A 22,138-nucleotide genomic window follows, 5' to 3' on the forward strand; every position below is an offset into this window, starting at 1 on the left:
TGTTAAATGCTTGCTTTTCAAGATGCCGTCTAAGCAAAGTTGTACATATGCAACCTTTTGAGACTAGATTCCTTCCCAGTGAGACCATCCATGCTGCTGCATGTATCAGGATTTCCCCTTTTTCATTGCCAAGTAGCATCCAACAAGTGAATATACCAACTCTCATTCCACTCACATGGCAGAAGGTTTTTGCATTTTCAGTTTTCGATGATGGTTAATCGAGCAGCTGTGCACACTAATGAACAGGTTTGCGTGGGACAGAATATTTTGTTTTTCTACAGTAGACTTGCTGGGTCACATGTTGAGTGTCTAGCTTTGTAAGCAAGCTGCCACTCTGTTTTCCCGAGGGGCAGGTCTGCTCTGCGTTCCCAAGAGCAGGCACGAGAGTCCAGGCACTTCATGTCCTGTCCTCAGTGTTCTCTGGGACCCTCACTGTCTTTGTAGGTGTGACATAGTTTCTCACTGTGGCGTGCCCTTGCATTTTCCTGACGGCCACCGGTGTCACACCAGTGCTCAGTGGTCATCATGTCACCTTTGCTGCAGTGTCTATGCAGGTCTTTTGTCCACTTTTGATTCAGTTATTTTCTTATTGTTGAGTTTGGAGAGGTATTCCTAAGTTGGGTGTGTGGTTTGCGGATATTTCTCCCAGTCTGTAACTGGTGTTTTCATTCTTCTGACACTGTCTTCAGCGGATCAAATGTTTTTAATTTTGATGAAGTCTAGTTTATCGTATTTTTCTTTTATGGATTATGCCTTTGGCATCACGTCTAAGAACTCTGTCAAATGCTGGGTCACAAAGATATTGTCCTGTTTTCTTGTAAACATTTTAGTTTTATGTTTCACATTTATGTGTGACCCGTTTGCGGTGATTGTAAGGGGTAAGGTTCAGCTGTTTGCATGTGGACGACCAGTTGTTCCATCAGCATTTGTTAAAAAGACTGTCCTTTCTCCACTGAACTGCGTTAGCACGCTGGTCAAAGACCAGATTGCCCTATTTATGTGGATCTGTTTCTGGACTCTAGTCTGGTCACTGACCTGAGTGTCTGTCCTTTTGCCAACGCCACACTCCTGATTGTTGTTGTGTTATGGAAAACATCAAAATTTTAGGTAGTATGATTCATGTTTTTCTCTGTAAAAATTATTTTAGCTGTCTTCACTCCTTTACCCTTCCATAGTAATTGAGAATCGTCCTATCTATAGCTATAGTGTCCTGCTGGGATTTTTGAAACTGAGTTAATTCTGTAGATCACTTTGGGGGAGTTTGACCTCCTGACTGTGGAATCTTCCATTCTATGAGCATGTTACCTCTCTCCGCTTATGTGGGTCGTCTTTAGTTTCTTTTATCAGCATGTTGTAGTTTTTAGCATATAATCCTGTATGTGCTTGGTTAGCTTTATACCTAAGTCTGACTGCCGGCCTTTCTCTCTTTCTTTCTTTTAAGGAGGCTATCTTCAATTTCAGTTTCCAATTGTTCATTGTGTTTTATTTCTTGTATATAGTAATAAGATTGATTTTTGTGTGTTATCCTGTGACCATGTTGTTGTACTTTCGGATTGGTCTGAGATTTTCTACATAGACAAATGTGTGCACAGGGGAAGTTTTATTTCTCCCTTTCCAACCTATATTACTTTTATTTCCTTTTCCTGCCTTATTGCACTAGGTAAGACTTCCAGCATTGAAGAGGAGTGGTGAGAGAGGACATCATCAGCTTGTTTCTGATCTTAGGGGGAAAGCATTGAGTATTTCACATTACGTGATGCAATCACACGGTTCTGTGCATTAAAATTCATAGAGCTTTACACTAAAAGGAAAAAAATCTATATTCATGTATAATAAATTTCTTAAAAGTATAACTATCAGCAATGAACAATTGGAATTTGAAATTTAAAATACAGCACCATTCACATTAGTACCAAAAAGAACAGAAATACGTAGCTATAAATCTAACTAAATATGCACACAATCTTTGTGTGGAAAGCTGTAAAACTGATGAAAGACATTAAAGAAGGTGTAAATAAATGGAGAGGTGTTCATGTTCACGGATAGGAAGACTCAATGTTGTCAAGATGTCAGTTCTTCTCAACTTGATCTATAGATTAAATGGAATCCCAGTCAAAATCAGAGCACATTGTTTTGTGGATATTGACAAACTGCTTCTGAAGTTTATATGGAGGCAAAGACCAGGGACAGCCAACACAGTACTGAAGGGGAAGAACAAAGTCAGAGGACTGACACCACCTGACTTCAAGACTTACTATAAACTATAGTCATCAAGACAGTGTGGTGTTAGTAGAAGAACAGATAAATTGATTAATGGCACAGAATAGAGACCCCAGAAATAGATGCCCTCTTCCCACCATAAATATAGTCATCTGATCTTTGACAAAGGAACAAAGGTGATACAATAGAGAAAAGACAATCTTTTCTGCAAATGGTGCTGGAACAACTGGACATCCACGTGCATAAAAAGAAACTCAACACAGACCTTACACCCTTCACAATAATTAACTCAAAATGGATCACAGACCTAAATACGAGGTTGGACAAGTTCACGAACTCATCCTAGAAAAAGTGCTACATACCCCATTGCTGAATATCACTACAGTCACCTTCGAAGGACTCCCCTTGGGAAGCTATGCACCGATGCCAGTGCCTAGTCCTCCCTTCAAAGCAATTTTGGAACTCTTTTCCTGGAATGGCCATCAGAGCTGTCGTCATATTACCCTTGATGTCCTGAATGTCATCAAAATGTCTTCCGTTCAATATTTCCTTTATCTTCAGGTAAAGAAAGAAGTCATTGGGGGCCAGATCAGGTGAGTAGGGAGGGTGTTCCAATACAGTTATTTGTTTACTGGCTAAAAACTCCCTCACAGACAGTACTGTGTGAGCTGGTGCATTGTCGTGATGCAAGAGCCATGAATTGTTGGTGAAAAGTTCAGGTCGTCTGACTTTCTCATGCAGGCTTTTCAGCACTTCCAGATAGTAAACTTGGTTAACTGTCCAGTTGGTACAAATTAATAATGAATAATCCCTGTGATAGCAAAAAATGGTAGCGACATCGTTGCAAGATGTTCACGCACTTAACTGTCAGACCTCATGTAAAATGTAAAAGTATAAATCTGATCTTCTAGAAGGTAACACAGGAGAAAACCTAGATGACCTTGGGTTTGGCAATGACTTCTTAGATACAACACCAAAAGAGTGAAAGAAAAAATGATAAATCGGACTTCATTAAAATTAAAAACTTCTGCTCTGTGAAATATACTGTTAAGAGAATGAAAAGACAAGCCTCAGACTGGAAGAAAATATTTGCAAATCACCGATAGCTGATAAATGACTATTCAAATGACTGTTATACAAAGAGCTCAACCATAAAAACACACACACACACAAAATGGTCAAAAGACCTGAACAGACAGACACCTCACCAAATAAGATATACAGGTGACAAATAGCATATGAATAAATGCTCAAAATCATATGTGATTAGAGTATTGCAAATTATAACTATGAGATACCTATCAGAAGGGCCAAAATCCGGGACACCAACACCACCACATGTTGGTGAGGATATGGAACAGCAGGGCCCAGTGCTGGGAATGCAAATGGTGAGGCAACTTTGGGAGACAGTTGGGTGGTTTCATACAGAACTAACGCTCTCATCATACAAGCCAACATTCAGGCTTCTTGGTCTTTATCCACAAAGCAGGTGAAAACTGACGTCTACACAAAAAAACCTGCACACAGATGTTTACAGCAGCTTTGTTCAGAATTGCCAAAACTTAGGAGTAACCAAGGTGTCCTTCAGTGGGTGACAGATAAGTGAACTGTGGTCCATCCAGACAGTGGAATATTATTAATCACTAAAAGGAAACAAGTTCTCAAGCCATGAAAAGACATGGAAGAACCTTAAGTGCATGTTACTAGGTGACAGAAGCCATCTGAAAAGGCTGCACACTGTGTGATACAGCCATATGATATCCTGGAAAAGGCACAACTGTGGAGACAGTACAAAGAGTAGCCGGTTGGAGAGGTTTGGAAGGAGGGGTGAATAGGTGGAGCACGGGATTTTTCGGGAAGCACATTCTCAGGGCTCTGCACAGAGCCCCTGGAGGGGCTGCATCCTGACCCTCCATGTAGTCCCATCCTGTGAAAGTGGTCTCTGTGACACTATAATGGTGGGTATAGATCATTATACGTGTGTCAAACCCATAAAATGCACAAGGAAAAGAATGAACTGTAATATATAGTATGAACTTGAACAATGTGTCTGTGGGTTCACAACTTTAAAAATGCAGCACAGGAATGCAAGATGGGGAACCGGGGGGGGGTTGAGGGGGCCTATGAGAATACGGTGTACTTTCCACTCAGTTTTTCTATGAACCTGAAACTGCTCAAAAAAATAAAGTCTGTTCATTTTTTTAAAAGACAAAACCCCAGTTTTTTAAATGGACAAAAGATTCATGAACTGAGACTTCTCAAAGGAAGATAGACTTCTCACAGGCCAACGAACACTGGTAAAAGTGCTCATCGTTAGTCATCAAGGAAATGCAAAGAAGCCAAAATGAGATCCCACGACAAACCCACCAGAATGACTGAAACTTTAAAGGCTGTTATGGACTGAATGTCTGTGTCCCCCCCCAAATTCGTATGTTGAAATCCTGCCCCCCAAAGGTGATGGTGCGAGGAGGTGTGAGATGATCAGGTCATGAATGGGTTCAGCATTCTTACAAAGGAGACCCCAGAGAGCTCCCTCGCCCCTCCCCCCAGGGGAACACATGAGACGATGCCATCGGGGAACCCCAGGAGAGCCCACACTGAATCTGCTGGCCCGTTCATCTGGACTCCAGCCTCCAGACTGTGCGAAATCAGTGTCTGTTGTCTACGCGTCCATCTGTCGTATCTATACTAGGGCAGCCTGAAGGGACTGATACAGACACCCAGTGTTGCTGCAGACATTTTGGTTATTCTTCATGTACTGCCGCTATCACCACTCTGGAAAAGAGTTCGGCAGTTTCTTCTAAAGTTAGACACCTACTATGACCCAACGATGTCACCCAGAGGTACTTACCTAGAGAAATGAAAGCAAACACCTGTAAAAGGACGCATTCATGCTTGGACCGCTCTGTCCAGAACTGGGTTCCAGCATAGAGTGTGGCGAGGTCTTACTCTCCCCACCATTTCCTAGCCTGGTTTGCTTTTCCTGCCCTGAGTAGGAGCGCTGCTGGGCTTCTGATAGCCCTGCTCACCTCCGTGGCCTGAGCATGGCGGGGGCTGGGCTGGGGCTGGGCTGTGGCGGTCGGTAGGCCTCACACAGCAGGTGTGTGGCATCTGTGCACGGAGCTCACAGTCCTGGAGCCCTTCCCACCAGGCATCAGCCTCTTCTCTGACCCCTTGTGGCTTGTCCCTCTGAGGCAGCTCAGACCTTGCTGGAAGGACCTTGCTCTTTGGGGCAGGGAAGTGAGAATGGGTAGCCCGCACTCACCTCTTCTGTATCTTTCACTAGCTGCTGGTTGTAACAGTCATTTAATTTTTTAAGTACATTTTATTTTTAGGACAGTTTTAAATTTGCAGAAGTATTGTGATGGTAGTGCGTTGTTACCGTCTGCCTGCACCCAGCGGTCCCATTGTGAGGGTTTTGTCAGAACGGCCTACTGTGAAATGTGTAAGCTGACTCATCTTTATTAATTGAAGTCCGGTCTCCCTTCAGATGTTCTCTGTTACCTGATGTCTTTTTTTCTGTTCTGGGCTCCCATCAAGGAGTCACTTGACATTTAGTTGTTGCGCATTCTTAGGAGCCTCTTGGCTGAGACAGTTTCTCAGACATTCCTTGTTTTTGATGTCCAGGACAGTTTTAAGGAGTGCTGGTCAGTTATTTTGCAGGATGTCCTGCAATTGGAGTTATTCTGATGTTTTTCTCACGCTTAGATGGTGTCATGGTTTGGGGGGAAGAGCACAGAGGTGAAGTGCCCTTCTCCACGTGACCCGTCACTGTGGTCAACCTTGACCTCCTGGAGGTGGTGGTTTGTGAGCGTCTGCACCGCAGTCCACTTCCACGCGTGTCCACATGGTGCTCTGCGGGGAAGTTCCTGCACTTAGGGGGGGCGGCCGTGCCATCTCCCCAGGGGCAGTGTCTAGGAAATTGCTTGGAATCTGCATGAGAGATTTGTCTCTTCTCCCCAGTTTATTTATTTATTCCAGTCACTTATCTCAGCGTGCACTCATGGATATTTATTCTGTACTTGGGTTATAAGCCAGCACTACTTTACTTGGCTGTCAGACTGTTCCAGCTTTGGCCAATGGGAGCTCGGCTAGCTGGCTGCCATGCCTCTGACACACCCCGTCAGTGTGGGTTTGTTCTTTAGCATTGCCTTGCTTCCAGGTTCATCTTGTATATTTCCTGCCCCAGCAGTCAGTCAATTTCTCATGGTTGGGGAGTTTTGATTATTTCTTTATTTATGTTCATTGTATGAGGAACAAACTGCAGGAGAAAGAATCTGTGAGGAGTGTCAATTGTCCATCTTAGCCTGGAAGTCGCAGCCAGGCCCAGCCCCTGTTCCCTGGCCCCAGTCCTGGGCAGGTGAGAGAGGTGCGATGGGCTGCACCCCTCCTCCTGGGGCCCCATGGCCAAGTCCTGGTGGATACCTACGGACAGAAGCTGACTTCTGGATGACAGACCCTGGAATCTAGGACTGCGTGGAGAGAATCGGGGTTTTGCCCCCTGGACGCAGGGCACAGGGCCTTACTGTGGGCAACCTCTCGGTGCGGCTGCACGGAGGACCCACACCAAAGGTTTGTTCTTAGAGCAAATTACAGGTCACTGCTTGGGCTGGCCTCAAAGGTCCCTTAATAAATTCACATTTGCCTTTCCAAGGAGTCATCTTTGCACAGGGCCCTTTGGAGAGAAGTGGGGAGACAAAGTGGCAGGCGCTGTGCCCCGGGATATCCGCGGCCACCAAGCCTGGGTCCTGCTCCTACGGCCGGGAGCTTCTGCCAGGCCCGTCATTCCACCCCAACCTCCAGGCCTCTCCCCATCCAGGCCCGGCCTCCTACCTCTCTCCTGGCGAAGTCCTCTTTCGCCCACTATATAGCATAAATCTCAATGGATGCACTCAGGTGCAAGAAACAGTTTTATTTTGTAGAAATCAACCAAAATTCAACTCCCTGCCTCAAGCTTTGGGGCTAATAGAAATGTCCCTGGGCCCCAACCATGGGCGCCTACAGCCGGGTGCCCAGGCCTGAGTGGGCCCTGGGGGCCAGCGGCAGGGAGACCCCGCCAGGCCCCACCCTCCCGGAGGCGCAGTGCGAACAGCGCAGGACTTGGGGTCCCCGCTGAGCCCACACCTGTCTGTGGGTCTCCTGGGGCCCGCATTGGCCCCTGGAGCCTGCTCCATCCCCAGCCCCTCCTTAGCTCCCGGGGTCCTGCAGGAACCAACGTGGTCTCCCCTGAAGCTGTCCTCAGATAAGCCCGGACCTTGGAGGGGACACACGGGGGAATCGAGGACGGGGTCTGCCGCGGGACCCTCCCTGTGCCTCCCGCCCGGGGAGCCTACCGGAGCCAATCGCGGCAATCTACCTCGCAGACTCTGATTGGCTCAGGCTGGCGGGGTGGGGCGGGGCCTGGAGGGACTCGGAGGCAGCGGGACCCGCCCTCTACCCCCCGCTCCGGCGTCTCTGTGTGCCCTGGACGCTGGCCGGGCTTCGCTCGTTGGGTCGCGCTTGGCAGGCCAGGTTCTGGTGCCTCGTCGTTTACAGCTCCCAGCTCGAGTGGCGCTGGTCTGGGGTCCCGCCCTGATGTCCTTCCATCCTCGGGGCCATTAGGAGAGCACCGCGGCAATCCCAGCCCGCCCCCAGCCGTCTCTCACCCTCGACGCGACCCTTCCTTGGGAACAGGCGGAGAAACGACTGGATCGTTTCCAATGCGGACAGGTGGCGCAGACCCAGGGTTCGCTGACCCCCGCTGGCTGCGACTGTGGACAGCAGGATTCGTCTAGCTGCGGATTAGCAGAACTAGACAAATGGGCCTTAATTGCCAGACCTTTAAAATTTGTCCTCATGGTTAAGCGGCTTGTGATTCAAGCAGCTCACCGAGTGCAGGTCGCCGGAGAGGAGAGGAGACGAGACAGCACATTCGACGCAAAGCCTTCCTGGGGCTGGCTGCGCCCAGGGACCAGAGGGGTCATCAGAGCCGGGCCGTGGAGGACCTGCCTGCCCAGCGGAGGACGACTGTGGAAGGTGGCCCTTACCGAAGAGTGCTCTGCTTTGTCAAAATACGGTTAAATGTCCACAAAGAACAGAAACTGCCAAGAGTCTGTGTGACCCAAAGCAAGCGCACAGGGCAGCTGCTCCCTCAGGCCCTGGCAGCTGTTACTCTACCTGAAATGCTCTCCCACCTGAGGTCCACGGGGCCCCCTCCTCCCTTACTTGGGGTCTCCGCACACGGTCACCCCCTCAGGAAGTGGCGGGCTCACCGTCCTCTTGGCCCCCTTCTCCTCCCTGGTGTCCTCCACAGAAGGAATCACCCCTGGCCTTATGTTCTTGCTTATCACGTTTGCTGCCACTGGAAAAATCAGTTCCAGGAGAAAGGGCCCTCACCCTAGCGCCCAGAACGGGGCTGGGCACGTGGTGGAGCTGTTACCCCGAGTGAGCTCTAGCTTTGCGGCAGCCCACGGACGCTCGCGCCTCAGATCTGGCCAGGGTTTGAGGAAGGGTGCCGGGTCACCGGGCACATCTGGGCAGAGCGGGGTGTGGCCGGGCTGGGGGCTGAATGCGGAGTGCTGTTCTAGGAACAGCTGTCTTGGGGGCTGCGAAGGTTTCTGGGTGGGTGTTGGACCCAAGGGAGGAGGGTGAACAGCTGCTCCTGCAGCAGGCGGAAGGCCATTGGGCGGCTCAGCTGTTCTTGGGGCTGGAAGCCACCTCTGCCCCCGCCCCAGACAGCAGGATGGGGATGGCAGACCCCCCCACCGTGTGCTCCTGGAGAACAGACCCCCTCCCTGACAATGCCCAGCATCTGAGGCAGAGGCAGAGGGGCATGGCTGGTTGCCTCGCATCCTTCCAGTCACAGCTCGGTGGGGAGGGGTGTAGGGGGGCAAGGGTGGGAGCTAGTGTGGCCCTTCTACTTGCTGAGACTGGACAGGCTTTGCCAGATGCTCCCTCTGCTTTCCCAGCCAGCAGAGTGAGAAAAGTCACAGGTGACCCAGACTTGCCGCCCCCCCCCGCACCCCCCCCCCCCCCCGAAAGGCCCTCAGGAGTGAAGGACGAGCAAGGCCTTTCTGGGAACATGAGTAGCTACCGCACCTTGGAGTGGGCTTTTGGGCACGGGAAGGACAAGGGTGGAGGCTACAAGGGACAGCAGGGCTGTTCTCTGGGCCCAGCAGGTCCCAGAGCACCTGGTAGGGCAGATGGGCAGGCACCCCCTGCAGGGTGTGAGCCCCAGAGCTGCAGTGGGGCATGGGGGCCTCCCTGAGGGCTCAGGACAGAGTAGACTCAGGTCCCTCTGGGCCCTGTAGGAATTTTCAGGGTGGGACCAGAGGCGTGGCCAGCACAATGGGACCTGAGCCCCCAGGGAATGGCATAGTTGTGGGGAAAGGCCTGTGATGGAGCTTGCAGGTGGGGGTGGGAGAAGGCCTGAGGAGCTGGTCTGCATTGTACATGGAGCTGCCTTAGGGAGAAAGGGTCAGAGGGGTGAAGCTGGGTCAGGGCGGTTGGGAGACCCTGCGGGGGCTTCCTATCTGGGTGGGGTGGGGGTGAGGGTCGCACAATGGGGTGGGAGGGTGTGCATCTGTGGGGTCCCACCAACATAGCCTCCCCGGCAGTCATAGCTGTGGAGAGGCCGGCCACACGGTGTGAAATCACTATTTTATTGGCTGTGATTCCATCCGGAGAGAACACACGCGACGCCCCCCACATGCAGGAGGAGGCTCAGGCGCAAGGACAGACGTACAGACAACATCCACGGTCTACGCTAAGCTCTGGCTGCTCCGGGCGCCCCACGCGCTGGGAACTGGATGCTGGGTTTCTACGAGACAATGGCCTGTCTGCTCAGGGCTGGCTTTTTAAAGTGTGAAAACAGGCATTTTAAAAAGACGTGGAATCGGGAGGAGTCAGAGGGCGCAGGACGCGGGGCGCCGCAGGGCGAGCGCACGCGTCTTTGACTGACCGGCGTCGCACTTAGTATTGCAGTCTAATTGTATGGCTTCTAAACAGCGATGGAGGGCCACGTCCCTGGCCCGCAACACGTGGACACAATGAATTTCTGATGTGGACAGAAGGACCCGGGGCGAGGAGACCGGCTTTCTGTCAAAATAAACTCCCCAAACACGTTAGACCTCATTTACCTGAGATTCAACACATTGTGATGCAAATTAAACAAGGATGGAGGAAACGGAGCGCTACGGGAGGCCCTGGAAGGTCGGTGCTTCTGTCTAATCACCCCTGGGCTACGCGCAAGGACACCTCTTGCGCACCACGCAGCCCCCAGCTCCGGGCGGGACCTAGCGAGGCCACCGCCATCCTGCGGAGGAGGTGGGTCCGTACACGCGGCACTCAGGTCCCGGGGCTCTGGGCCTCCCCGGCTCTTGGGCATGTGGTGGGCGTTAGACAGTGACGCCGGGCCCTCCGAAGCCTCGGAGAGGACGAGGTGCCAACCAGGGAGGGCAGTGGGTGGGCTCGGCTGGGCCCACACACACTCAGAGGGGAGCGTCAGTTATAGGGCGTATGTGAAAGACTGTGTGCCACGCTCAGAGGTGTGAGAATTTCCCCCCTAATCGTATTGCTTTGTTTCCCTTAGTTTAAGAAAAAGGCCATGGCATTCAAAAGCAAACAAACCCTTCCAGAGGAGTGGGCCAAGACAGGAGAAGGAAGGACAGAGGGAGACGGGGACAGTGAAAGTGACAGGTTCGGATGGAGCGAGGTGGGCAGCGACAGGAAGATGCGGAGATCCAGCAACCAGGCGTCAGTAGGGGGGAGGGGATTGGGGGCCAGGCTGAGCGGGCGGGGAGCGGCTTCCCACCTGGCCCCACGGGTGGGGCCCCGGGCACCAGCTGCTCGCCCCTCCCAGCACCCCCCACTATGGCTGTGCTCCTGAGTTTGGGCCCGGACAAGCGCGCACCCACGCATTGATCGCACCCAGGGATGGTCGAGGGGCTGGCCCTTTCGGTGGCCGGGGCCTCGGGCGCTGCTGGGTGGGCGATGAAGGGCGGGAGCAGTACGGGGCGGTCCGGGCTCTGGGTGGGGGGGTCCAACCCACTCGCGGCCAGAGGCGCAGGGGGTCTGGCCCCGGGGCCTCCAGCACGGACCGCAGGGCCCTGGGGGTCGGGCGCCCCCCCCACGGTGGCGGTGGCGACGGCAGTGCGGGGAGGGGGAGGGCGGAGGCTCCCGAGGCGCGAAGGGGCGTGGAGTGGATAGACTCAGGACTATGGCTTATATTGGCGCTGGGGGGCTGCACTCTGCTGCCGACATCCCTTCGGGGCCTCCGTGGAGGGCGGGGACGGGGAGTGGGCGAGGGGCGGCGGGGTGGGGGCTCCCGGCGCGAAGGGCTCCAGCGCCGGACGCTACTTCTTAAACATGTCCTGCAGCGGCCCGGGCAGGTACTTGATGACCGTGTCCAAGATGCTCTCGTCCTCGTCCTCCGGCTCGTCCCCGCAGCCCGGCGGGATGGCCTTCTTGGGCCGCGTCAGGCTGCCCTCCGCGTTGGCCTCCATGGCGGCCTGGGCCTCGGCTTCGCGCTCCTCCTTCTTCTTAATGCCGTACTGCGGGGAGAGGGCGGTCAGGGTGTCCGGCGGCCGGAGGCCTGGCCTCGCTGTGCGGCGGACGGGCCGAGGGAGGCGGAGGCGGGGGCGGGGGCACCAGACCCCGCCGACGGCCACCAGGACCCCGGAAGAAGTCCCCACCCAGAGGCGTGCCAGGAGGGGCGGGAGGCCGGGGACACGGGGGCGGTGGTGCCGCCTCCAGGGAAGCTGTGCTGTCCTCCCCCGGCCTGGGCTGCGGTACTGGGGCGCCTGGTGCAGCGGGCAGTGGCGGCCAGAGCGCACTGCTCCGTGGCTGGCTGAGCCCATGCAGCCCAGGTCCCTGGTCTGGTGACAGGAAGTCGTACCTTCATGCCAGGGCCGAGTGTCCCTGAATGCGGCCATGACTGCAGCCCCTGGCAGATGACTGTACAGCCCGTGGGCCGCTGGCAGAGGACTGTGCCCAGTGGCCACCTCACTGTGTTTGTCCTGGACGCGCCCGGGTGTGCCCTCAGCCAACACACTAGGCACCCGGGAACCCCCTATTCTGGTTTCCTGTGTCTGCCCCCCACCCTTACCCAATTCTCTTTGTAGTGGGTTGAATGGTGTCCTCCCAAAATCCATGTCACCTGGAACCTCAGAATGTGAGCTACTTTGGACACAGGGTCCTTGCAGATGGAATGAAGGTAAGGCTAGAAATGAGATGACCCTGGGCCATCGTCTTCCGGGATCCCGGAAGACGTGTAATGAGAGTTTCCTGCTAAGAGAAAGAAAAGGACACAGAAGAGAAGACCACATGAAGAGGGACAAAGACTGGGAGTGACACTGCCACAAGCCAAGGACACCAGGATTGCTGGACGGCAGGTTCTCTCCTAGAAGGTCCCAGAAGGAGTGCAGCCTGCCATCTTCATTTTGGCCTCAGGCCTCTAGAAGCCAGAGGAGTTTCTAGGAGACCAATACTTCCCCACCCCCGACCCATGAGCATGGACACAGTGAACCCGTGGTCACGGTGAGGCCTCCCACCTAGGGCTCGGGGACCAAGCTGCCAAGCTCAGGACCCACCCTGGCTGGGGGAGGCGCGCCCCTTGGCGAGGTCTGCGGTCCCTGTCATTTAGGGAGAGGATGATGGGAGCAGCAGCAGTAAAGGAGGGCAAGAGGAGCACTGGGAGTGGGGGTGGCAGCGATTGACACCAACAGGCTGCAGAATCCCGCTGAGGGGCACACAGGTACTCGGCCCTGGCCTTGGCAGGGGGGCTGCCCCTGTGGAGACCCCCATGGCCCACTCATTCCTCCTCGTCAGTCCCTCCCTAAAGAAGTGTGGTTCTGCTTGGTGGGGGTGGGGTGCCCTGGCTCTCCTGAAGGCCCTTCCTTCTGCTTCCAGATGGGGGGGCTGACTGTGCCCCACCCCCAGCCTGTAGCCGTGTCCTCCCCTGAGGCTGTGGATGCCTTCAGGCATGGGGGAAGCAAAGGCCACATTCAGCGCAAGTCCCAGAAGAGGAAGCCAGGCTCTCAGCCCACTGGTGACCAGAGCACAGCCCCGGGTGTCCTGGGTATCTGCAGGCCCTGAGGACAGGAAGAGGGTTGTGGGCCCCTCCAGCAGGGTCCCTGAGCGGCACAAAGCCCCTTTTGCCCCCTGACCAGGAGCACTGGGAGGATCTCCATGAGGGGCAGTGAAGGTGCCCTGAGAATGTCCTGAGCAGCAGGCACATTGCCCAGAGGGCCCTCCCTACTGAGCACTGACGTCAGGTCAGCAGCAGGCCGACACCAGGCACTGCCCTGGGACCAGTGCGAGGAGCACAGGGCCCTTTTCCCAGGGGTCACCACTCTGGGACAACCTCACCTCTGAGAACAGCGTCCCCAGGGCACAGAAGGGAGGAAAGGCTGTGAGGCAGAGCGTGGGCTGGGGAGAGATGCCGCCAGAAACTAGGTCAGACCAGGGAGAGCTTTCCTCCAGCCAGGGCACGGAGCCCAGTGGCCGCCTCCTCCCACAGGACGGCCGTGCACACTGCGGAACATGCATGTGTCAGGGCGCAGGTCTGCGCTGGGCCCAGGAGCTGCACTGCTCAGCCTGCACTCACCCAGAGGTGCATGTGCTCAGGGGAACACGTGAGCACGCATGTGGAGCAGGGAACATGGGGTATTCTGTTGAGCAGAAGGAGGGACTCTGACCAGGGAAGCAAGTTCAGGGCTTGTGGACGGACCTTACCTGCAAGCAGTGGTGGGGTCCTACCCTCGGGTCCAGGATGGAGACCCCAGGCCCCAGCCTAGTTGCTCCACTGAGGCTCAGAGGCTTTCTGAGGCTACAGCCACTCTGGGCTTGACCTGAGGGTCTCGGTTACTCCCTGGGGATGGGGACCTGGTGTCCACCCCAGAGCCTGGCTCCGCTGTGGTCTGGCTGAGAGCTGCTTTGAGGCTTCCATGCTCCAGACACAAATGCCCAGCCACACCTGGTGTAGGCGTCAATCAACAGCTATTCACCAGGTCCCCTGACCACAGAGGTGCCCCACCATCATGTTGATCACCGAGAGGATCAGAGCCCTGTGGCTGGTAGGAAGCCCAGGGGCACTTGCCACTCATTAGCGGTAAGAATCTGTAATAGGACCAAACTAATCGCAATCACACCAACACCTGTTATAATTGGCACAAACCTCAGACCAAGCCTTGAGTGACTTCAGGGCCAGTGGGGACTGGGACCCACCCGCTCAGCACAGAAAGGATGGTGGTTCTGGCTCAAAGTTGCCAAATGTGGACGCTGGAAACACCAATCACGAAGAACGTATGTAAACAACTTGAAGGTGGGCCAATCTCTCCTCCCACTTGGACCCATGCGTGGGATGGGGTAGAGGAGGCGCTGCCCACCAGCCTGAGATGAGAAGACTCCCAAGCTAGCTTCTGCTTCCTGGAATGCGGTCGCTCAGGGAGCCGGGTCCCAGAGGACGCGTGACCCCGGCCTGGCCCCTCGGCCTCCATCTGATGGAGACCTGAACTGGGGCAGCTCGACACCCCCTTCTCTGACATGCCCCCACAAGACCTGGGGCGGGAGTACAGAGCACTAGGGGTAGGGAGGAGGGAGAGAGGAAGCCAGGTCTGGAGCCTGGAGGGCAGCGAGGGCCATCTGGGGGAGCTACACCTCAAGAGCAGGGTTCCCACCTGTGGGGAGCAGAAGGGCAGGGGATAGGATAACTGGGTGGGGGACAGAGTCCCAGAGAGCAGTTTCCAGGCTCTCAGCCTCACGTGGAAAGGTGCTGGCTCGGGTAATAAATGGTCATCAGCTGTTACTGGTTAGCCATTAGTCACTAATATAACTTACATGGCTAAGCTAGCAAGTGCTGATTGTGGGGTCCAGGGAGGCACAGATTGCAGTTAGCACGGCGGATTGCAGCTAGCAAGTGGGGTTGGTTGGCTGGCAGAGAAGCGGACAGCAGGTTGTAGATCGTGTGGCTCCTGTTTCCTGTGTCTCCAACCCAGCCGCCAGTGAGACTATAGTGGTTTGACTCCTGTGGGGACAGAGCCAGGAGAGCAGTTTCCTCTTGTCCTCACATGGCAAGGTGCTCATTTGGGTAGTAAATGGGCATCAACTGTGATTGCATGGCCATCAGCTGTAACCAGTGAGCCATTGGCCACTAATATAACTGCCGTGGCTACGCTAGCAGCAAATGGGGGCTAGCAAGAAGATGGTGGCTGAGCTGATAAGGATTGTGGATTGCAGAGGCAGATTGCAGTTAGCAAGTGGGGTTGGTTGGCAAAGAAGTGAACAGCGGGTTGTGGATCCTGTGGTTCCTGCTTCCTGTCTCCAACCCAGCTACCAGCAAGACTACAGTGGTGTGACTCCCCTACCTATGGCTCCGTGGGTGTTCCTTTTTGGCCTCACCATATCCTGCGTTCTTATGCAGGGAGCGGGAGCTGACACCCCTCATGACACTGGGTATACCCAGGTGGAGATGGGCTCTGCAGACCTGGGTGATGGGCCAAGACCTCACCGAGGCAGGGCCCTGTGGTGCTGGGGACACAACAGGGACTTTGTCAGGCGGGAGGTGCCAGGCGCTAAAGCTCCCTATACCTGCCACCACGGGGCGCCCTGCCCCAACTGGTCAAGGGGGCAGCTCTGGCCCTGCACCCCACAGCATCGGGGCGCAACCTCTCCTCCCACCACGCATGCTTCCCACTTGGCAGGGGGCTGGAGCAGGGCGGGCACCTCTTTGCTGAACTGAAGGCTCTCCCCGGGGTGGACCAAATTCTAGAGGCTGGAGTGGTGAGGTGGGGAAGACCTGGGTCTCCAGCGTCCAGAACAGGTCAGACCCCCTCCTGAACTGCCCTACCCAGCAGCTGGGGGGCTCTGTTTTTTTTTTCTCTCTCTCTCTCTCTGGCATTCCCAGTCACAGCCTACTTGGCTGACGGTGCCCATTTCCTGGCTCTTCCCCAAACAGCTCACAAAGCCCTCAGTAGGAGACTCCTGGCTGCAGAGGGCCCTGGGAGGGGTGGGGGTGCTGAGGAGCTGCTGTCATAACAGAATTGACTGAGCTTTCTGCAAGTCCCCAGGAAAGGCGTCCAGTGACCCATGGTGTGACCCATGTCCCATATATGTGGGGGCTCCTGTGGGCTCACAGACCTGCAGGCATCCCACCTATGCTGCCCACTTGCTAGGTCTGGCTTCTGCATCGGGCTGGATGGAGCTGGCCCTTCCCTGGGGACACTGAGGCAGAATCCACAGGCTTTCTTGCCCTGCAGCCCCCGCACCTCACTGATCCAGGGCCAGGCACCACGGAGCCCCCTTGGAAAGCCTCACCGTGTCGGGCTGGGAGCAGTAAGGAACCTAGCAAGGCAGTGCCCCCCCCCAAACCGAATCTCCCACCAGAGCACCTGGACCCCGGGCCTCGCGAGTGCCTGCACAGAGGAGGCAGCCTGGCAAGGGGCCAGGGGTGGGGGACAAACCCCATGGTATGGCCTCCAGGTCCTTGGGAGGCCATGTGGCTCGCGGGCGTGAGACCCACACCACTCGTGCCGCCGGAGCCCCCAGGGGAGGGCCCATCTCCTCCCGCCTGGCGCCCAGCCGGGCCCACCTGGGATGAGTGGGAGCACCACTCCACTCCTGCCTTTCCCTCTCCCACCCTCCCACCTGGCTGCTGGATGGACGACAGGATGGGCCATAGACTTGTCCCTGGGGCACTGACCACCTGTGGCCCGTCACTGCAGCAGACATGCGGGTCTCGCTGCCACTCTGGGTCTCAGCTTCCCCAGGTGATAGGTACATGCTCTCAATGCCCCACTCATGCATGGGGAGGCCACCCAGATGGTTCTGAAAAGGCTGTGGCTGCCAGCTCACAGCCTACCCTCCAGCCAGATCTCACAGGTGGAAGGCCTGCTGCCCCCCACACCCTGTTGTGAGCGTGAGAATATTGGGGGGGAGGTGTCAGGTGCTTCCCCATGCCCTTCTCCTGGGAGTACCGGCGGTGAATCCCTGAGACAGCCGGGCTGGGGAGCTGTCCCCCACAAAATGCTACCGCCTAAGGAGCCTGGGAGGCCCCCACCCACGCGGGCAGGACCAGCCTCCACAGGGGCACTCTAATCCGCGGTGAGCCTCTGTTGCACATGTGGACACTTGGGGTGCAGTGACCTCACTTGTCCTGCGCCCCCTAAAGTTCCTGAGTGGACAATTCAAAGGTCTGTTCAAAGGAGCTGAGCAGCGAAGGGGAAGGGGCAGAAAGGGCCCCACATGGCCCCTCCCGGGCAGACCCTCGCCCCCAATCCGGGGCCAGTCGGGGATTCCCGGCCCCCAGCACCCAAGCGGGGCACTGCACCCCCAGCAGTGAGGCCCCCGGGTCGGGACTGTCGGGCCGTCGTCGCAGAGGATGGGCGGGGCTCCCCCCCCCCCCCCGCGCCGCGGCCCCACCCACCTTGTCGCGGATGCCCTGACGCATGGCCTCGCGCTCCGCCTCCATCTTGGCGTACTTGGCCTTGCGCTCCTCCTCCTCCTGCCGCAGCGCCTCCTGCCGCTCCTCCTCCTTCTTGGCCGCGTCCGGGTCCTTCTCCTCGTCGCCGCCAAGCATCTTCCCCATGTCCTTGGTGGCCCCTGGGGACAGAGAAAGGAGAGTTAGGGCAGCCGCCGTTGTGCGGAGGCCCTGCCCAGACGGCAGACAGCGCCGGCCGCAACGCGCACTACCATCGGTTCTGGCATTTTCTGTCCACAGAGGGAAGCGCGGCCTCGTGTGTATCAGGGTGGGAGGGGGTGGCGGGCTGTGGTGAGTGAAGCTCGCTGTGCTGTGGTGCTGCGTGCGCTCCAGGAAGGGCCGCTGTTTGTGTCCTCTCGGGGTCCTGTGTCCCGCAGAGACAAAGCCCCGGGAAGGTGGTGGAAGGAGCGGCCAAACGCGCGGACCTTGGACGGAGGAGCAGAGAAGGCGGCGCGCGAGGCCCCTGGCCTGCAGCCTCCGCGGCTGCGTGTTGCAGCACCAGGGCCCTAATTTCTCCACTGCGCCAGCCACCACTTTTCTCATGAGCTCCTGATTCACAGGAAACAACAATCACCTCCCCAGACGCCCCCTGTGACTCGGCCCACAGGACAGAGCCGTGTAATTACAGCTGCGGAGCGTGGCAGGCGCGCAGCAAGCCCGGGCCCTTTGGCGGCTCCAGGGAGCTGGGCGGCCCGCCCAGCGGTGCGCAGGCATCTGGGGCAGCGGAGAGGCCAGCGCTGCCCGTCAGCCTATCTCAGCCTGGAGAAGCCAGCCCGCAGGGGCACCCCGCGCACACGTAGCACCAGCAGGAGAGAGCCAGCCAAACGCATTGCAGGCTCCCTTGGGACCAGCCATGTTCATGAGGGGCTCCCCTCTTGCTCCCTGTGCCTGCCGTCCTCCTCCCACAGTCCGGAGTGGGACCAGAGGCTGCATCCCCGCTCCTGTCCCGGAAGGTCATGCCCCTTCCTCTGATCCCTTCCGGACCCCTCACCAGCACTGCCCAAGGCTAGCCGAGCCATGTCGGGAATAACCGGAGGTGGACGTGCACAAGAATCCCCCAACCAAGTTTGTGTGGATGGTGCTAACACCACCGCCTCTGTCCGCCAGTCTCCAGAGGTGCCCATCCCGCCCTGGTTTTGAGGCCCAGCCCTCAACCCCTTCCCCTCTGCCTTCAGCAGCTCCTTGTTCAGAGTCTCCATTTCCAGGTCCTTGGCGCTCCTGGTACTATTGTGCTACTATGATACTGCACAGGTCTCTGCAATGCTGAACCTGGAGAGGTCCCCTTTCCTGCAGGTGAGTGTGCCAAATGCTGCTTGTGCTGCAGCAGCGATCCCCTCCCCCCCAGTGTGGGCACAGAATAATTTGGGAGGCCACCAGATGTTGGTGGGACAAGAACAACTTTGTGGTTGAGCCCTGGGCTGGAAACTAGATGCCCATCAGGCTGGGCCACGCCTATACCACAGGGCCTTCTGGCTGCCGGAGGCTACTGTAGGGTCCTGGGGGGTGGGAAGGGCCAGGTCAGCTTGCCACCGCTGTCACTGTGAGCACAGGACGTCTGCATGTACCAGGTACCAGTGGCACAGATCCAGACAGACAGCCTCAGGGTCAGTTTGCAACCACTTCAGCAAAATTTTGTAAAGCAGATTTCGGGCCAATGAATGAAGGGAAACTGGGTCATATTGCCACTTATCTACTCCTATTACAGCTCCCCCAGATAACTAGGCCAGAACCTGTCTGCCGTCTCCGGCAGGTGGGCTCCCCAGCAGCAGCTGCAGTCTTCCCACCCTTCCCGGCCCCTTGGCCGGCCACAGCACTCTGGGTACAGCGTCTCACCACTAGAATTAGCTAGTTCACACTAAAGTGAGAGTGAACAATAGCTTTCCCTCGAAGGTGGAGGTGGGTGAGCCACTTCATCCACATCTCTCCTGAAAAGGAAAGGCATGTGGGGGTTGGGAGACGGGGTTTGAGGGGCCCTAACTCGGTGGACTGGGCCTCTCAACCTGCCCCTCTAAGACATTACGTGGGCCATCGTTCTCATAATCAAAACAGGCACTTATTGAACACCGACTGTGTGCTGAGCTCTGCTCCACCAGCTGCCAGCCTTGGGGGCTTGCCCGGGGCCCTTCTGGCTCTGAGTGTCAGGGTCCCCAGCCCCCAGTTGAGCTCTGGGGTGTTTCACTTGGCCAGAGGGGTCAGGAAGGCCAAGGGAGGAACTAGCAGGCGAGGGGCAGCTCTGAGAGGCTGGGTGACCTCTCCTAGTCCAGGATGAGGACATGGATTCACACTCTGGCTGCCACTGCTGTCCGAGTGGACCGTGCTCCTGGGGTGTCCACAGCGTGACCTTGGAGTGCCACAGGACCCCAGCCTGCGAGGACACGCCCCAGAGCTCCCCCTAGCTGGAGATTAACAGAGGCTACCCTGCAGCAAACACTGCAGGGAGCTTGTTCCCGGCACAGAAACCCAACATGCTGTTTCCTGGCAGACGCAGGGGAAGCAGGGCTGGTGTGGGGCTAAGTGGCAGAACCTGGGGGTCTCCGTGCCATGCCCTCTGCCTTTTGCCCCTGACCCTCTGTGCATGAGGACAACCCTACATCCTCCCCGGAGGGAGGCACTGCGCATCACCTGTTTACAGGTGACAAAACTGAGGCACTGAGCAGTTGCACTGGTGCCCCAGTCTCCAACTGTGGGAGGCGGCTGGACTCGACTGGGGTCCCACAGCTGGGGTCCGGCACCAAACTTGCCATGCAGGTGTGGTGCGGGGGGTGTCCTGGGTGCCAACCCCACCTCTTCCTTCACTCTTCTTAGAGGCTCAGTTTCCCCGGTGACACGTGGGGACCAGAGCACTCAAGAGGGTGGTTGGGGGGTGGATGGGGCTGGTGCTTCCCACCCTCTCCCATACAGTCAGATAAACCTCTGGGGGCAGAGGGTCCCATACTGGGGGGAGGTTATGCAGAAATCGCCCAACAGCTGGAGAGAGCCACTCACCATTGTTCTCAGAGAACCTGCAAGGGAAGAGATGGGAGTCTGCCCTGCCCCCACCCACCCCAGGTCCTCTTCCCTCACTGCCCCTGCTAGTATCACTGCAGGCCTGGGGAGGGACAGGGCAAGAGCGTGCTGTTCCCATCCAGAACTTTGTCCCACTTCCTCCCAACCCCGTGTCTCCCCAGACAGGTTCTCCCGGGAACCACACATACACAGGTACCCTAATGGTCAAAACAATGGACCCATGTTCACTACATTTTCTGTAATTGATACGACATACATTTAAGTAGTACGTACATTAGATTCGATTTTTAAAACTTCATTCTGAAGTAATTTTAGATTCGCAGAAGTCACACAGGTTGTGGGAAGGGTTCTTGCACACGACCAGCTTCACCTAGTGTCAACCACAGGCCAGCTGTCAAAGTAAAGACATGGATGCTGGAGCCACATTGGCGACCCACTACAGGCTTGAAATAAAAGTATGAGAAAAATTATACAACTTAATGAAAAACTAAAATCAAAAGACACTTGTCACGTTCATGGACGGGGAGACTCCATAATGTAAAGATGCCATTCTCCCCTAACTGAGTTATGAGTAAGTGTAATCTCAGTCAAACACCTGAGTTAAAAAGGAAACTCTGTGAACATCGACGAGCTGAGAAAGTTGCACATATGGAAAGGCAAAGGCCCCCATCAGCTGTGACCAACGCAGGAAGGAAGACGCAAGATACACAGTGTGGCTGGTGTGGCTGTGCTGTGCTTCGAGGAGGGTGGGGGGACAGACCCACAGACACGGGACTCAGACAAGGGTCAGGGACAAAGGGGGACCCCAAGCTCTGGAGAAAGAACCAGGTTTCCCTAAGAGGGGCTGAGGGAACCAAGCTCCTTGTAGAGAAGCATGAAACCAGACTCCTACATAACATCACAAATTCTTGTTATTATAGATCTGAAAATTAACCCCCAATAAACGTGGGCAAAGAAAACACAGCCCTCATCACCTTCTAGCCCTATTTTCATGCCCAGCATGTGCCATTACTTGAAATGGTGCCATGTTTGCTTGTCAGTCTCTGCCAATAGAAAGTAAGCTCGTGGGTGGGAGGTGGGAGATGAGGGTGAGGGGGATCAAATATGTGGTGATGGAAGGAGAACTGACTGGGTGGTGAACACACAATGGGATTTATAGATGATGTAATACAGAATTGTACACCTGAAACCTATGTAACTTTACTAACAATTGTCACCCCAATAAATTAAAAAAAAAAAAGAAAGTAAGCTCGTGAGGACGAGACTCTGACTGGCTCGTGGCTGCAGTCCCAGCACCCACGTGACACCTGGTACATAGTCAGTGCCCAACAAATATTTGGCAAGTTGTGAATTGAAAACATTTAAGAGATAAGCGTCATGCACTCAGTCACAAATAAAACCTCAATAAACCCTACAACTAACATCACGTAGTCTGTGCTGAGATGGTGCACACTTTTC

The 22,138-nt window shown here is 55.7% G+C and overlaps 1 protein-coding gene across 3 annotated transcripts in view; it reads right to left on the minus strand.

Moving 5' to 3' along the window:
* Window positions 1-9,839: 9,839 nt before the first annotated feature.
* Window positions 9,840-22,138, minus strand: part of CPLX1 (complexin 1) — a 29,136-nt gene continuing 16,837 nt past the window's right edge. For 2 of the 3 annotated variants that reach the window (XM_074319930.1, XM_019712494.2), the window contains exons 3-4: window positions 17,621-17,796; window positions 9,840-11,750 (exon numbers count right to left, since the gene is read on the minus strand). In XM_074319930.1, the coding sequence (XP_074176031.1) occupies window positions 11,553-11,750; window positions 17,621-17,796 (374 nt within the window). In that variant the 3' untranslated portion in view covers window positions 9,840-11,552. Of the gene's footprint in view, window positions 11,751-11,773; window positions 15,224-17,620; window positions 17,797-22,138 lie in introns of those variants that run through there. The other variant, XM_074319937.1, reaches the window with a different exon arrangement.

Source organism: Rhinolophus sinicus, linkage group LG02 (assembly GCF_036562045.2).
Source record: "Rhinolophus sinicus isolate RSC01 linkage group LG02, ASM3656204v1, whole genome shotgun sequence".
NCBI lineage: Eukaryota > Metazoa > Chordata > Mammalia > Chiroptera > Rhinolophidae > Rhinolophus > Rhinolophus sinicus.